The following is a 17,126-nucleotide window of genomic DNA, read 5'->3' as shown; positions in this document are numbered from 1 at the left end:
TTGCTGGACAACCCTTTTAACAAATGAGAGGGTAAGCTACTGCCAGATGCTTCTGGGGTGGCTTACCTCTCCAAGAACACCTCACAGTTGAAATTCAAAATGCTCATTGCTTCTCTCCACAAACACTTTCTGTCAGGGGGAAGTTAGGTGGCCCCATAAACATAAGACAATTGCCCAATCCCGCTGAGACTTTAGATTCGGGTGGTTTAGAAAGGAGAAATTGTATTTGTATTGTATTTGTGATTAAAGCCTGATACTATTAGTTTTGACTGTATCTATACTTATATAAATGGATTAATTCATGTAAAAAATGTAACAAATACATATCCAGTTTCTTATAGCTGGGACTACACTGTGGTATTGGCTGCAACAGGGGAATTTTAATGGCTGATACTCTCTGCCTTCACCCATCTTACATGGTGTTTATCAAATATTTTTCTCACAGATTACCAACCTAAACACATACTTATGCAGCACTCATATAAATTACAGACCTCTCACCGTATACCATGCATGCCCCCCCCCTTCCGCTTACATACACCCCCTCTATTCCATCCACCTCTTTTCACAACTGCCATAAGAGACATGCCATGACTTTTTTTGTGGCAGCTACCTTTATCTCCACTGCAAGTGATGATTATATGGGACCATTCCAAAACTGTTGTGAAAAATGGCACATAAAATGGGTGCGTGCATCTCCATTCTAAAGCGAAGACTGATGCCAGCGCCTTGTTCTCTTCATCTCTTACCAGGCACAACTCTGTACATTACGCTAACAGCCATACCTTATATTGTTAGTGGAATCAGCTGCAATACCAGGTACATCCACTAGGGAGTGATGAAATGATTAGTAGACGTGTCAGAAATGGGCTAATCTGATATTTATGGCTTATCCAGAGGACAGAACTTTAAGGCCCCGTTCCCACTGAGCAAAGGTAGCGGAATTCCGCGATGGAATTGTCCGCCGCGGAATGCCGTTAGCCTCCCGCTCATAATGGGAGTCTATGGGAGGCGCGTGCTCCTGCCCTGTCCGCGCTGAAGAATGAACATGTTCATTCTTCAGCGCGTACAGAGCAGGAGCGCGCGCCTCCTATAGACTCCCATTATGAGCGGGAATTCCGCTACCTTTGCTCAGTGGGAACGGGGCCTAATATGAAAGTCTCAACTCCTTTAAAGGTGTTATCCACAGATTAAATCTTAACACCTGTCCACTAGATAGGTAATAATAAATCTCTGCTCTTCTGTCCTCATCTGAATGGAATGGTGCTCAAGCATATATCTGCCACTCTATTTTAGTAAGCGAGTGCAGATCTGCGAGCTCACAGTTCTGGCCATGCCGTCTAATACAGCCTTAGGCCATGTTCACATGGCGTAAGACACCGGCCGCTCCATGACTCGGCCCGGTCACGGAACGGCCGGTGTCAGAGAAGATCATCCTGGCCAATACTGCAGTAGTAGCCGGATGATCATCACCGCTGTATCCGAATTCACAGCTGCACACGATGGAGTGTGCGGTCAGAGCTGCACTCTCCATTGTATGCACTGACTGGTCCTCTGCGATCACTATTCATTGAATAGCAGCCGCAGAAAACTGACATGTCAGTTTTTTGCAGCGATGCTAGGGATCCCATCCAGAGTATATACTATGTGTATACACTCCTTCCGGGATTCCCTTAGCCTGCAGCACAATGTAGGTAAAGGATTAATGATGGCCATGTTGCAAATCGGCAACAACGGCCGTGATTTATAATTTACTTACGTTATATAACTGTCGTTATAAAAACTTTTGAAATGTCAAAAGTTTTGATCAATCCGGGTCTGAGTGTTCAGGCCCCGATTGTGACAATGAGATGGGAAAAGACCTGCTCTTAGCAGTCAGACTCATAATGAAAGTCGATGAGCCTGAATTTTTAACTAATGCAGAGTGGGGAGCGGCCTTCTTCTCACTTATTCTTACTATCGGTAAGGGTGGGAACACTCAGACCCTGACTGATCAAAACTTCTAATGTCTATCTGACATGTCAAAAGTTTTTTATAAGCACAGGTACACTTTAACTGACAGCGTGGATTTAAGATCTGCTCCACAAATCAATTTAGATTTTTTTCAAACACCACCCACCTTGCTTGTACTTGTAATACGCCCAGTAGTCTGAGAAAAAAACTCCACAGCTTTTCCCCGCTTGCGGACGCTGGTGGCCACACACATCTCCCCATGTCCCATAGGCTTCATTCTATGGTTTGCCAGATTCCGACTTCCGCCCGATTGGAAACTGACCTGTGGAGCAGATCTTAAAGGGGTACTCCAGCACTGATAAAAAAAAACTAAAAAAACAATCAATCATAAACATAGTTTTCCCACTTACCATCCCTCCGAAGTCTGTCTCCGTTTGAATTTCCCGCTGTTTGCAGGTCCCTGAAGCTTCAGTTGGTGTCTTCATTTTTTCTTCACTTCCTGGTTTAGGGTTTCCCATGATGCACTTTGTCTCCTGTGATGTCTAACTAACTCTGTAAAACTGTTAGATGGCTTACATCTTGTTCAGCCAATCAGAGCTGAGCAACCTGTGTCATCTGACATAGAGAGGCTGGCTTAACAGGGCTTAGACCCGCCTCCCTCTTGATGATGTCATTGTCACAAAATGGCTGCCACAGAACAGCCTGGGGTCAACAGTCATTGGATAAGAATGAGTTTACTTCACTTCCTGGTGGGGGGTTGAGGGGGGAAAAATAGGGAAGAGGGGCAGATAGGTGATTGAAACATATTACAAAGTTATATAACTTAGTAACGTGTTTCAATTACTGGAAAAAAGCTTTTCATTGGAGTACCCCTTCAAATCCACAGCTGTCAGTTAAAGTGTACCTGACTTTGTAAAAAACTTTTGACATGTCAGAGAGACATATTAAAAGTTTTGATCGGTCCGGGTCTGAGTGTTTAGACCCTTACCGATCGTAAGAACGAGTCAGGAGAGGGCCTGCACTGTGTCAGTGAAAAGAGTCAGGCTTCTTAGTCTGGATTACTATGGACAAATTCTTTTAGATTGTGAATGACGATTGCAGAGATAATATACAGTCCTTTTGAGTCCAGGACAATCCACCAAATCCACCAAATAAAGCAAAATTTGCTGTAGACGTGCACTTCACGATACCATATTTCTGATCGACCCCCCCCTTAGATTTAGTTCTCGCATGTTATGACATACAGAGATCCCTTCAAAAGTGGCTACACTGATAAACTATAGAAGAATTATTCAGTTAAGGTGGAGTATAAGAACGTGGCTATTCATTAGTGAATATGGGGTCATGGTACAACTGAAGTCTGATCTCATTGGATGGCAGATTTATACAGGGACATAAACTGTGATATGGCAGCTTTGCTGTGCGGTGCAGTCTGATACGGAGGCAATGTGATTTGTGCCGGGATCTCTTATCTTTTTGCTATTGTTCTCTAGCTCCTATTTTAATCTCAGGTTAGTTGTTACTATGCATCAAGGTCATTGCACAATATTCAACAGGCAAAAACAGCAAAGAAGCTATAAAACAATGATCTGCTTCATAGATTTCATTTGTAAAACATATTGTCACATTTAGTGACTTGCTGTAGGCATGGTGCTGCCAACTTGTACCAGACTTTAAAAAGTAGTTATAAAATACATGGTATATTTAAAATAGCCCTATTGTGACTCTTATAGCCCTTCTTTTTACCTATGGGGCGTAATTTTTTGCGTCATGATCTCTAGTTTTTATTAGTACCATATTTGTTAAGGTTGGATGCATTGATTAATTTTTTCAATTTTTTTGTATGTAAAATGTAATAAAAATCAGCGATCCTGGCATTTTTTTTAACGCTTTTTGTTCACGCCTTTAACCATGTGGGAATAATATTGTTTTATTTTAGTAGATCAGACGATTACGCACGTTACGACATACACTACCGTTCAAAAGTTTGGGGCCACATTGAAATGTCCTTATTTTTGAAGGAAAATGTCAGGAATCTGCAGTAGCCTGGTCTGAACTGGGCCTGGTGTTTTTGTGTGCCACACCCGATTGCTTCTCAGCCTCTGGCTTTGCAGGAGTTACGCTGAGAAGCTTCTGGAGTTGATTTTACACCTGTCTGGTCTCTGTGATTGACTGGTTTCTCTGCCTGTCTGCAGCCTGGAGGATCAGAGCGCTGGTCCAATGAGGATCCGGACTGGGCTCTGGCTCAGTATAAAGCAAAGTTAAGGCAGAGTTCCAGTGCTGGTTAATTAGGTTAACTCCTGGCTCCAGCTTTCCTGTCTATTCCTGCGAACCCCTCTCCTAATCCCTCTGTTTGACTTGACTTGTTATCTGACCTTCTGCTTGACTATTTGACGATCCCTTTGCCTGCTGATTTTGTACCTTGCTGCCTGTTTTGGTTTTGACCCGGCTTGTAGACTATTCTTATGTATGTTCGTTTGTCTCGTTCTGTGTGCACGTAATCAGCGTAGGGAACGTCTACGTGGTTGTCCACGGCCGCCTAGGGCCGATCGAGGCAAGCAGGTAGGGACAGTGGGTGGGTACAGACCTAGGGCACACTGTCTTGTCGTGTTTGTACCTTCCGGTCCTGACAGAAAAGCCCTGTACTTTTCAATGAAGATAAATTTAAACTAGTCCTAACTTTAAAAAAATACTCTATACATTGTTAATGTGGTAAATGACTATTCTAGCTGCAAATGTCGGGTTTTTGGTGCAATATCTACATAGGTGTATAGAGGCCCATTTCCAGCAACTATCACTCCAGTGTTCTAATGGTACAATGTGTTTGCTCATTGGCTCAGAAGGCTAATTGATGACATGGCTACAAGAATCAGACACAGCCTCACCCGCCGATCTGACCCATGGTGGCTTACACCTTTCCCATACCCCTAGACCTGATAACAGATATAGTGGGGGAGTGGGTGTACTTCTCTCCCCAGACTGTACTTACCAGGTCATTCCCCCTGTGCCCTTCCTCTCATTGTCCTCTTTTGAAGTTCACACCGTACGACTTTTCCGTCCATTTTCCCTGAGAGTCGCAGTCATCTACCTCTACCTCCTGGCTCACCTACTAAGTTTCTTGATCACTTCTCTACCTGGCTTCCTTACTTTCTATCTTCTGATATTCCTGCTCTAATCATGGGCGATTTAAACATCCAAATTAACAACCCAGTCTCCCCATCAGCCGCTCAGTTTCTTTCTCTAACCTCCTCCCTTGGCCTCTCCCAGCATTCTGACTCCCCAACCCACAAGAGTGGGAATACCTTGGAACTGGTCTTCTCCAGACTTTGCCCAGTTTCCCACTTTACTAACTTTACCACTGAGCTCTCTGACACTGTACAGTCATCATTGCCCCCCACCTCTTCCCTCTCCTGTCCTAATTTGGCTGCCAAAAAATACCACGACACTCTCAAAACCACCCTGGACAAACTTGCACCGCCTATACCCCAAACAGCCCGACATAGACGGCCACAACCCTGGCACACATCCAGAACTCGTTTTCTTAGACGGTGTTCTAGGTGTGCTGAATGTCTGTGGAGGAAATCCAAGGCCAACCTTCTACACTATAAGTTTATGCTTAGAAGCTACTACTCTGCTCTTCACTCTGCTAAGCAATCCTACTTTACCACTCTGATCTCTTCTCTTTCCCTTAACCCAAAACGCCTCTTTGATACCTTCAACTCTCTCCTTAAACCCAAACTTCAGCCACCCAAAACTAACCTCTGCGCTGAAGACCTAGCCAACTACTTCAAGGACAAAATAGACACAATCCGTCAGGAGATCATCTCCCAGTCCCCAGGTAATATTAATCCTATTCCCTCTTACTGTTCCTCCTCATCCCTCTCAGCGTTTGAGCTAGTGACAGAGGAGGAAGTCTCCAGACTCCTCGCCTCCTCTCGCCTCACACCTTGTCCAGTCTCTCTCTTCTGTTGTCACTACTTACCTAACTAAAATCTTCAACCTATCCCTCTCCTCTGGCATCTTCCCCTCGACTTTCAAACACTCCACCATCACTCCATTACTGAAAAAACCCTCTCTAGACCCCTCCTGTGCAGCCAACTATCGACCTGTCTCTAATCTTCCTTCTGGTCTATTCCCGCCTAACCCACTACCTCTCTGACAACTCTCTCCTTGACCGGTTTCCGGTTTCCGTCCTCACCAGTCTACAGAAACTGCCCTTACTAAAGTCTCTAATGATCTCCTCACTGCCAAATCTAAAGGTGACCATTCTCTGCTCATTCTCCTGGATCTATCTGCAGCTTTTGACACTGTAGACCACCAGCTCCTCCTCTCCACGCTCCGCTCTATTGGCCTCAAGGACTCTGCTCTTTCCTGGCTTTCCTCCTATCTCTCTGACCGCTCATTTAGCGTACCATTTGCAGGTTCCTCGTCATCTTCTCTTCCCCTTACAGTTGGGATCAGTCCTGGGCCCTCTCCTTTTCTCACTTTACACTTTACCTATCGGACAACTCATCAGTAAGTTTGGTTTTCAGTACCATCTCTATGCTGATGATACCCAACTGTATACCTCCTCCTGTGATATCACCTCCGCTCTTCTACAGAACACCGGTAACTGTCTGTCTGCCGTCTCTAACGTTATGTCCTCCCTATTCCTAAAACTAAACCTTGCTAAGACTGAGCTTCTTGTCTTCCCTCTCTCTGCTAACCGCCCCCCACCTGACATCTCCATCTGTGGTGCAACTATAACCCCTACACAACAAGCCCGCTGCCTTGGGGTTATAGTTGACTCGGATCTCTCCTTCACTCCTCATATTAAATCTCTTTCACGTTCCTGTAATCTGCATCTAAAAAACATCTCTAAAATCCGCCCCTTCCTTACTGTCGAATCTGCTAAAACTCTCATTGTCACTCTGATTCATTCCCGTCTAGACTACTGCAATTCCTTACTAATCGGCCTTCCTTCCTCTAAACTCTCCCCTCTCCAATTCATTCTCAATGCAGCGGCCAGGCTCATCTCCATGTCCAGCCGCTATACCGATGCCCCCCTCCCTGTGCCGGTCACTACATTGGCTCCCTATTAAACACAGGATACAATAAAAAGTCCTCCTGCTCACCCACAAAGCGCTCCACAGTGCTGTACCTCCCTATATCTCCTCCCTCATCTGTGTCTACCGTCCTACCCGTGCCTTACGCTCCTCTAATGACTTAAGACTAACAACCACCTTAATCCGCACCTCTCACTCCCGTCTCCAGGACTTCACCCGAGCTGCACCAGTTTTATGGAATGCATTACCCAAGACTGTCAGGCTCACCTCCAATACACAAAGCTTCCAACGTGCCCTCAAAACACATCTGTTCAAACAGGCTTACAAGGTTCCCTAATTTTCACTGCAACACTCAAACCTAACCCCCCCCACACACACACACCTCCACCACACACACATACACACACACCTCTACCACACACACACACCTCCACCACTCACACACACACACACAAACACACACACCAAGCATTTAAGCACTTAGACCTGTGCATGCAGGCATTGGCTGGTGACCGGTTCATCCACCCTTACCTGCACTGCCTTATTTATATAGATGGCCGGACCATAAGAACAATGATGCACTTTGCCCCTCTGCCATTTTGTCTCAAACCCCCTCCTAGTAGTATGTAAGCTGATGCATGCGAGCAGGGACCTCACTCCTCATGTATGGATAATTATATGTATATCTCTGTAATGTCTATTTTTTGTCTATGCATGTACCCCAGAATTGTAAAGTGCTGCGGAATCTGTTGGCGCTATATAAATAAAAATTATTATTATTAATTATTATTAGAAAACCCTTGTGCAATCATGTTCACACATCTGAAAACAGTCTAGCTCGTTACAGAAGCTACAAAACTGACCTTCCTTTGAGCAGACTGTGTTTCTGGAGCATCACATTTGTGGGGTCAATTAAACGCTCAAAATGGCCAGAAAAAGAGAACTTTCATCTGGAACTGGACAGTCTATTCTTGTTCTTACAAATGAAGGCTATTCCATGCCAGAAATTGCTAAGAAATTGAAGATTCCCTACAACGGTGTGTACTACTCCCTTCAGAGGACAGCGCAAACAGGCTCTAACCAGAGTAGAAAAAGAAGTAGGAGGCCGAGTTGCACAACTAAGCAAGAAGATAAGCAGATTAGAGTCTCTAGTTTGAGAAACAGACGCCTCACAGGTCCCCAACTGGCATCTTCATTAAATAGTACCCGCAAAACACCAGTGTCAACATCTACAGTGAAGAGGCGGCTGCGGGATTTTGGGCTGCAGGGCAGAGTGGCAAAGAAAAAGCCATATCTGAGACTGGCCAATAAAAGAAAAAGATTAAGATGGGCAAAAGAACACAGACATTGGACAGAGGAAGACTGGAAAAAAGTGTTGTGGACGGATGAATCCAAGTTTGAGGTGTTTGGATCACAAAGAAGAACGTTTGCGAGACGGAGAACAAATGAAAAGATGCTGGAAGAATGCCTGACGCCACCTGTTAAGCATGGTGGAGGTAATGTGATGGTCTGGGGTTGCTTTGGTGCTGGTAAGGTGGGAGATTTGTACAGGGTAAAAGGGATTCTGAATAAGGAAGGCTATCACTCAATTTTGCAACGCCATGCCATACCCAGTGGACAGCGCTTTATTGGAGCCAATTTCATCCTACAACAGGACAATGACCCTAAACACACCTCCAAATTGTGCAAGAACTATTTACAGCAGAAGCAGGCAGCTGGTATTCTATCGGTAATGGAGTGGCCAGCGCAGTCACCAGATCTGAACCCCATTGAGCTGTTGTGGGAGCAGCTTGACCGTATGGTACGCCAGAAGTGCCCATCCAACCAATCCAACTTGTGGGAGCTGCTTCTAGAAGCGTGGGGTGCAATTTCTCCAGCTTACCTCAACAGATTAATAGCTAGAATGCCAAAGGTGTGCAATGCTGTAATTGCTGCAAAAGGTGGATTCTTTGGCGAAAGCAAAGTTTGATGGAAAAACAATGTTATTTCAAATACAAATCATTATTTCTAACCTTGTCAATGTCTTGACTCTATTTTCTATTCATTTCACAACGTATGGTGGTGAAGAAGTGTGACTTTTCATGGAAAACACAAAATTGTTTGGGTGACCCCAAACTTTTGAACGGTAGCCTGTTTGTGCTGTCCCCGATCGGTAAGTGACTGGAGATGCTCCTGTCACTTACACTTAAACGCCACCATTGGGGCAATTAAGGGGTTGCCGCGTTATCGCTAATAGCAGCTGGTCCTCACCCGCTATGAAGCGAGCTCAGCTCGCTTTACAGCGCAGCCCCCGGAAGGACATACATTTACGTCCTCCTGCGTTAAGGCCCAGGTCGTGAAGTGGTTAAAAATAAAATAACAAAAAAAACAGAAGTCACAAGTGGATCAATCGCACATGACTGCCAATGAGGCAACATGCAACTAAAAATAGCTTGAGGCTGGATTTTGTGTGACTTGTCGCTGTCACTTCATGTTGCAAGTCTCATGGCGACCACATTGACAATCAGTAGATGAGATATTGTCATGCAAGCAAAGTATCCATGTAGCCTTAACCTAAAAGTTAGCATGGTGGGAGAACATGGAGTGTCATGGGCCAAGATACACTGCACATCAGTCAAACCAAGCATTGTCCAATGGACTGCAGGATTAGAGATGAGCACAACAGGAGCACGCTGGAGTCCGATTGTTTAGCAGCATATGAAGAAGTTATATATCAGTCTATGTATCCATCTTTCCATGTTTTCCTGACTCTTTGGGGCTGCATCCAGCTCCTCATCCACTGCATACTTAAATTGCACCAGTTGATTTGCACCATTTGGCCAGAACCAGACACAACATTCTTGTCCAAAAATGCCAAAAATACTGCCGCCAGTTCTAGCTCGGTGGAGGTTTTGTAACATTGTAACATGCTCGGAATCTGGGGTTCTCTTTCCGCCTATAGATCTCCAAATGCAGAAAATTGACCAGAAAATGTGCATGTACATTAGAGATGAGCACAACTCAAGCAAACATGGGCACAGCCATAGGCCACATCCAGGCTTTCCAGGCCTCCATCCAACGTCTTCAGCCCCAAGGAATCAAATGCCGAGACTTTGGGGCCTGCTCTAGTTGCGCTCATCTCAAATCTGCACAACCGGCGCTAGGACCGCGGAGCTCCCGCCCGCATCCCGCAGGCACTAGGACCGCGCGGCCGCCTGTCAGTACCCGGCGGGCTGTAGGACCGCGCCGTCGCCTCCATTTCCCGGCCAGGCCGCCTCCCCCTCTCCTGGGCTCTGTCCGCGCCGTGTTCGTGTCCCCGCAGCATGGAGTACGAGTGGAAGCCGGACGAGCAGGGGCTCCAGCAGATCCTACAGCTGCTCAAGGAGTCGCAGTCCCCGGACACGACCACGCAGAGATCGGTGCAACAAGTATCCTTCTCCTGGCGGACTATGGCGCTGCCGGGCGGGCGCTTCACTGCCGGCGACAGGGCGGAGGAGGCGGCGCCGGGGCCTGTGCTCGGCTGCCGGGAGCCTGGTATCCGCCCGGACACTGGCGCACACCCCGGGGCCCGAGGAGAGCGGCTGCGGGGCGGACAGTGCGCTGGGGCCTGCGGGGAGCCACTGCCTCCGGCCCGCCGCCTGCTTCCCGCCACACCCGGCCTAGGCCGCACCGCCATCCCGCCGCTGCCCCCGGGCCTGCTGGGAGATGTAGTACCCCGGCTGGTGGCCGCGATATGGAGGTGGGCGGCCGGCGCCACATAGAGCCGGGGATGGCGGCTCCGTCCTCATAGTGTGACGGGCGACATGCGGCTCTGTCCTCATAGTGCGACCGGCGACATGCGGCTCCGTCCTCCATAGTGTGACCGGCGACATGCGGCTCCGTCCTCATAGTGCGACCGGCGACATGCGGCTCCGTCCTCATAGTGTGACCGGCGACATGCGGCTCCGTCGTCATAGTGCGACCGGCGACATGCGGCTCCGTCCTCATAGTGTGACGGACGACGTGCGGATCCCCTCCGGGTAGGGTGACGTGCGGATCCCCTCCGGGTAGGGTGACGTGCGGATCCCCTCCGGGTAGGGTGACGTGCGGATCCCCTCCGGGTAGGGTGACGTGCGGATCCCCTCCGGGTAGGGTGACGTGCGGATCCCCTCCGGGTAGGGTGACGTGCGGATCCCCTCAGTGTAGTGTGACGGGTGACGTGCGGATCCCCTCAGTGTAGTGTGACGGGTGACGTGCGGATCCCCTCAGTGTAGTGTGACGGGTGACGTGCGGATCCCCTCAGTGTAGTGTGACGGGTGACGTGCGGATCCCCTCAGTGTAGTGTGACGGGTGACGTGCGGATCCCCTCAGTGTAGTGTGACGGGTGACGTGCGGATCCCCTCAGTGTAGTGTGACGGGTGACGTGCGGATCCCCTCAGTGTAGTGTGACGGGTGACGTGCGGATCCCCTCAGTGTAGTGTGACGGGTGACGTGCGGATCCCCTCAGTGTAGTGTGACGGGTGACGTGCGGATCCCCTCAGTGTAGTGTGACGGGTGACGTGCGGATCCCCTCAGTGTAGTGTGACGGGTGACGTGCGGATCCCCTCAGTGTAGTGTGACGGGTGACGTGCGGATCCCCTCAGTGTAGTGTGACGGGTGACGTGCGGATCCCCTCAGTGTAGTGTGACGGGTGACGTGCGGATCCCCTCAGTGTAGTGTGACGGGTGACGTGCGGATCCCCTCAGTGTAGTGTGACGGGTGACGTGCGGATCCCCTCAGTGTAGTGTGACGGGTGACGTGCGGATCCCCTCAGTGTAGTGTGACGGGTGACGTGCGGATCCCCTCAGTGTAGTGTGACGGGTGACGTGCGGATCCCCTCAGTGTAGTGTGACGGGTGACGTGCGGATCCCCTCAGTGTAGTGTGACGGGTGACGTGCGGATCCCCTCAGTGTAGTGTGACGGGTGACGTGCGGATCCCCTCAGTGTAGTGTGACGGGTGACGTGCGGATCCCCTCAGTGTAGTGTGACGGGTGACGTGCGGATCCCCTCAGTGTAGTGTGACGGGTGACGTGCGGATCCCCTCAGTGTAGTGTGACGGGTGACGTGCGGATCCCCTCAGTGTAGTGTGACGGGTGACGTGCGGATCCCCTCAGTGTAGTGTGACGGGTGACGTGCGGATCCCCTCAGTGTAGTGTGACGGGTGACGTGCGGATCCCCTCAGTGTAGTGTGACGGGTGACGTGCGGATCCCCTCAGTGTAGTGTGACGGGTGACGTGCGGATCCCCTCAGTGTAGTGTGACGGGTGACGTGCGGATCCCCTCAGGGTAGTGTGACGGGTGACGTGCGGATCCCCTCCGGGTAGTGTGACGGGTGACGTGCGGATCCTCTCCGGGTAGTGTGACGGGTGACGTGCGGATCCTCTCCGGGTAGTGTGACGGGTGACGTGCGGATCCTCTCCGGGTAGTGTGACGGGTGACGTGCGGATCCCCTCCGGGTAGTGTGACGTGCGGATCCCCTCCGGGTAGTGTGACGGGTGACGAGCGGATCCCCTCCATGTAGTGTGACGGGTGACGAGCGGATCCCCTCCATGTAGTGTGACATGCGGATCCCCTCCGGGTAGTGTGACGGGTGACGTGCGGATCCCCTCCGGGTAGTGTGACGTGCGGATCCCCTCCGGGTAGTGTGACGTGCGGATCCCCTCCGGGTAGTGTGACGGGTGACGAGCGGATCCCCTCCATGTAGTGTGACGGGTGACGAGCGGATCCCCTCCATGTAGTGTGACATGCGGATCCCCTCCGGGTAGTGTGACGGGTGACGTGCGGATCCCCTCCGGGTAGTGTGACGTGCGGATCCCCTCCGGGTAGTGTGACGTGCGGATCCCCTCCGGGTAGTGTGACGTGCGGATCCCCTCCGGGTAGTGTGACGGGTGACGAGCGGATCCCCTCCATGTAGTGTGACGGGTGACGAGCGGATCCCCTCCGGGTAGTGTGACGTGCGGATCCCCTCCGGGTAGTGTGACGTGCGGATCCCCTCCGGGTAGTGTGACGTGCGGATCCCCTCCGGGTAGTGTGACGTGCGGATCCCCTCCGGTTAGTGTGACGTGCGGATCCCCTCCGGGTAGTGTGACGGGTGACGAGCGGATCCCCTCCATGTAGTGTGACGGGTGACGAGCGGATCCCCTCCATGTAGTGTGACATGCGGATCCCCTCCGGGTAGTGTGACGGGTGACGTGCGGATCCCCTCCGGGTAGGGTGACGTGCGGATCCCCCTCAGTGTAGCGTGACGGGCGGATCCCCTCCGGGTAGTGTGATGGGCGACGTGCGGATCCCCTCCCTGCAGTCTTTCCTATTAGTATATTTTCATACACGCCCGGTGTTCCCCCAACCTATGGTCTTGCTACAAAACTGCAACTCCGATTGTCTGTCCAGGTATTATGGGAGTTGTAGTTTAGTGACATCTGGAGAGTCACAGGTCTGGGATCCTTGCTGCATGGTATATATATCATCACTGGGGGGCGCTATGTGTCACACCCTGCTGCTTCTTTCTATAATGTGTGGCCCTGTGCCTTTCACATGGGATCAGGGAGTCACTAATGTATGGGGGTCTATAGACTGTATGACTCCAGGGTGGGCTCCCTGACTAGGACCCCAGCAGTTCTCGCCCTCAGAATGCACATCTAGAACCCCCCCTAATAGGGCCCTCGCACACGGAGTAAAAGAAGCTGAATTTACGAGTCCGCTTGTCATTCTGTCTGTCCTATTGCTTCAATGGAATTTCTTTTGTTCATTCGTACAATAGGACAGGCAGAATGACAAGGGGACTCTGCTCTTAAACTCAGCTTCTTTTACTCCTTGTGCAAAAATGCTAAAGTTTTGCTTTAACTTTGTGTCATGTGACCTTCCTTACCTGACCTTGTGACCTCCTAGTTGTGGTCGCAGGAGGTGCCACAGCTGACACCAGGGGGCAGTGTGGCTGGGGTATGAGCTGCTGCTCACGATCCGTAACTGCATGTCCTTGTTCAAGGTGTCACTGTGCTTTGACTGGTGCCGACCATATACGTTACCTATGTATTGGCCCGTTAAAGTGTTTAGCGCCCTCCTGGCAGCAGATGTTATAGGAGAGGATGGTCGGACATGTTGAATTTCATCTGATTGATCCTTTAGTAAGTTGTGGCAGTGGTGGTCTCTCTTCTCTCCATCCAGAATACATACATGCTCAGCTGAGGTGCACGTATATGCAAGGATTGAGGGGGAAGCTGCCACATGAGCATTCAGCAAACCACTTGTATAAACATGGCCAGCTGTAGTGTGCCCTCTGTCCTATGGGTATGGCCGGCTGTAGTGTGCCCTCTGTCCTATGGGTATGGCCGGCTGTAGTGTGCCCTCTGTCCTATGGGTATGGCCGGCTGTAGTGTGCCCTCTGTCCTATGGGTATGGCCGGCTGTAGTGTGCCCTCTGTCCTATGGGTATGGCCGGCTGTAGTGTGCCCTCTGTCCTATGGGTATTTTTTTTTTTTTACTTGAGGCTCTATTTTTACGTTTTTGGAGAACCCAGATAACCTGTGTGGGGGTTAAATGGTGTGCTTATGGTATGAAACAATCCCAAGGCCCTTGCAATTGTATATTGCACTAAGTACCTAAATAGGAAGAACATTTGTGGGGAGTAGTGGGAGTCTTGTGTCACTTCTCATCCATGCAGCTTTGGCATCTACAGGCTGGCAGTGAAAGCAGCTGGTGATGCTGCCCCCAGATGCCTGGTATTAGGTACAGGAGCTCTGGTTGTATAAAGTGGAGGTGTCATAACAGAGAGTCTTTAAAGAAAACTCTTAAAGGGAAACTATCAACAGGGTAGAAGGATCTAACCTACCGATACGTCCCTATTGTGCACTGGGTGCTGAAGATACTGGGGGCGGGAATACTTCTTACGCTGCACCAATCTACCCCCAGCTGTCCCCCAGGGGGATGGGTGGGTCAGTGCACTGGGGTTGGTAGTACTGCCCCCAGTGCACCAAAATGCCTTGTTAGCATAAAGAACTCCTAATGGCACGAAATCGGCACAGAGGATGAAGGTAAGAGACTACCTTCATCCCCAGTGTCTCATGCACAATAGGGAGATATCAGTAGGTTAGAAGCTGCTGATAGTTTCCCTTTAAAAAAATCTGTCTTGGGTGCTGCTGATCCTAATCCAGTTCCAATGTCTAGACTGAGCTAAGAATCACACATATGGTTTACAATAGTCGCTCCTGGTCTGGCTATTAGATACAACAATGACTGAGAACAATAGAGTGCTATTGGTGGTGATGGTGTCACCTGTAGTCCCGCCATTATCCCTGTGTGCACACTTGCGGAGGCATGCCCCTGATGGGTGATCTCTTTAGCAGAAGCCATTGAATACACATGATGGTATTTTTGCTGTGTTACAGATTAGGTGGTAGTGGGATGACATGAAGGAAGAAGGAATCCTGGGATTAGGAGAGAAGAGCTCTCATCTGGCCTGACTTCTAGTAATCCCCGCTGCTCCAGCCACATGACATAACACTATAGCACATCATGCAGATCTGGAAGTCCTGCCCTGTTAAGCCGGCCGTAGACTTACTGGAGCTGACGGCCAACACTTACATTGTCAGATTTGCTGCATTTCTGACCCAGCCAACAGCAGTCTGATGTTTCTGTCACCGGAGCAGAGTCGCTACTATTGCAGAACCATAATGTGTTCACATGTCCGTCACTTGTGCTTTACTGCCTGTGGTAAATCACATGGCAGGATAGAGCTTACATTGGAGCAGATGGGATTTGAGGAAATTACTAGACAAGAGCAAATTATTTAAAGGGTTTTGCATTTGTCTTTTTAAAGACTGTGAGTTACATCGCAACATTTAGAATTAGTTATTCTTTGACGTTGTATCTTATAATTGTCAATTGACATGAAAGTCATGCAAAATCCAACTTTGGATTATGGTTGCAAGTTGCTTTCAGTCTTGTTAGCACTGACTTCTAAGATGTCACCAGGGGGTGGTGAGCGGCAGGTACGGGGTGTGGGATCACTATAAGGGGGTAATTTTATCAAATGTGTATGGCATGTCTGAGTGGATAGGAGTCATGTGACCCACGTTTTTCCGTCCAGTAAAAAAATACTTAGATATCTGACTCTCGGCTCTTTCTGAACCACCTTCAGACTTTATTAGCCAACACCGTCCTTCTTGCAGTGTATTGGGGAACCTATTCTCTTGAGACGTGGTGGCCCCAGAGGATCCTGCATGTAGTCAGAAGGCAGTACTGTCAGTTTACATTCTTGGAGAAACATATTCACTAGAGAAATAGGAAGATCTGCAGTACTTTACTCACTTCTAGGCAGATTGCCGCCCACACCACTAAGCCACCAGGGAGAAGCGTCTGCCTGGGATCATGCATGCCTGTAGTCAGCTACTGGCAGTGTCCTTCATCTTGTGAGGAATCATCATGTTTTATTATAGGTATGCCTGTTCCTGGGCAGCTGCTTCCACTGTGAGTCACGATGGCCTCAGTAAAATCCAGGAATAATGGCCGCCCCTAGATGTTAATTCAGGGCCGTGTTTACTGCTGTAATACTGCATGTAATAGCGTTGTGCTGCAGTGTGCGAGGCCGGTGACTTCTCCTTTCCTGACTCATTGGCTGGGCAGCCTTATAATACAAGTATTATGGCCACTTCTGAGCATTACATCCATCTTTTATGACTCATTTAAAGCCCTTCTAGTGGTAATTGTGTATCGCACATAGGTTCGTTCATAGGTAATTGTTGTATAAAACACCTTTATGAAGGGAAGGGATGACGGACAGCAACGCAGCTTTTTTTCAGTCTTCCTCTGAGTTATTAATATAACCAATCATCAGGGGTATAAATAGCTGCGGCCGAGGAATATACTTTACATACATGGCATACTCCTCTCTTATTTTTAGTGCATTCAAAAAAAGCCTGAAATCGTACCTGAAGCTTATTGTGGGGATGGATGTCATCTGCGATAGTGCTACATCCACATGGTGCCAGATAGAATAAGATAAAGTGATGTAGAAGCCAGACTCAACATATTGCTGTATATGGCCATCACCTCAGTCACTGTCAGACCCTACGTTCTACAGCAGTGATACCCAACCTAGCAGCTGTTATAAAACTACAATTCATATTGTGCCCTGA

At 49.1% G+C, this 17,126-nt stretch overlaps 2 protein-coding genes across 3 annotated transcripts in view; one reads left to right on the top strand and one right to left on the bottom strand.

Moving 5' to 3' along the window:
• Positions 1 to 3,144, bottom strand: part of ZNF366 (zinc finger protein 366) — a 54,979-nt gene extending 51,835 nt beyond the window's left edge. For both annotated transcript variants that reach the window (XM_069962821.1, XM_069962822.1), the window contains exon 1: positions 2,364 to 3,144. The gene's annotated coding sequence lies outside the window, so the exon portion shown is untranslated. The remainder of the gene's footprint in view (positions 1 to 2,363) is intronic.
• Positions 3,145 to 10,230: 7,086 nt separating this feature from the next.
• Positions 10,231 to 17,126, top strand: part of TNPO1 (transportin 1) — a 56,496-nt gene continuing 49,600 nt past the window's right edge. The window contains exon 1 of the mRNA XM_069962820.1: positions 10,231 to 10,405. Coding sequence (XP_069818921.1) covers positions 10,301 to 10,405 — 105 coding nt within the window. The 5' untranslated portion in view covers positions 10,231 to 10,300. The remainder of the gene's footprint in view (positions 10,406 to 17,126) is intronic.

This window comes from Dendropsophus ebraccatus, chromosome 3 (assembly GCF_027789765.1).
Source record: "Dendropsophus ebraccatus isolate aDenEbr1 chromosome 3, aDenEbr1.pat, whole genome shotgun sequence".
NCBI lineage: Eukaryota > Metazoa > Chordata > Amphibia > Anura > Hylidae > Dendropsophus > Dendropsophus ebraccatus.
Note: the sequence above shows the minus strand (reverse complement) of the source record. Positions and strands in the feature narration are given on the sequence as shown.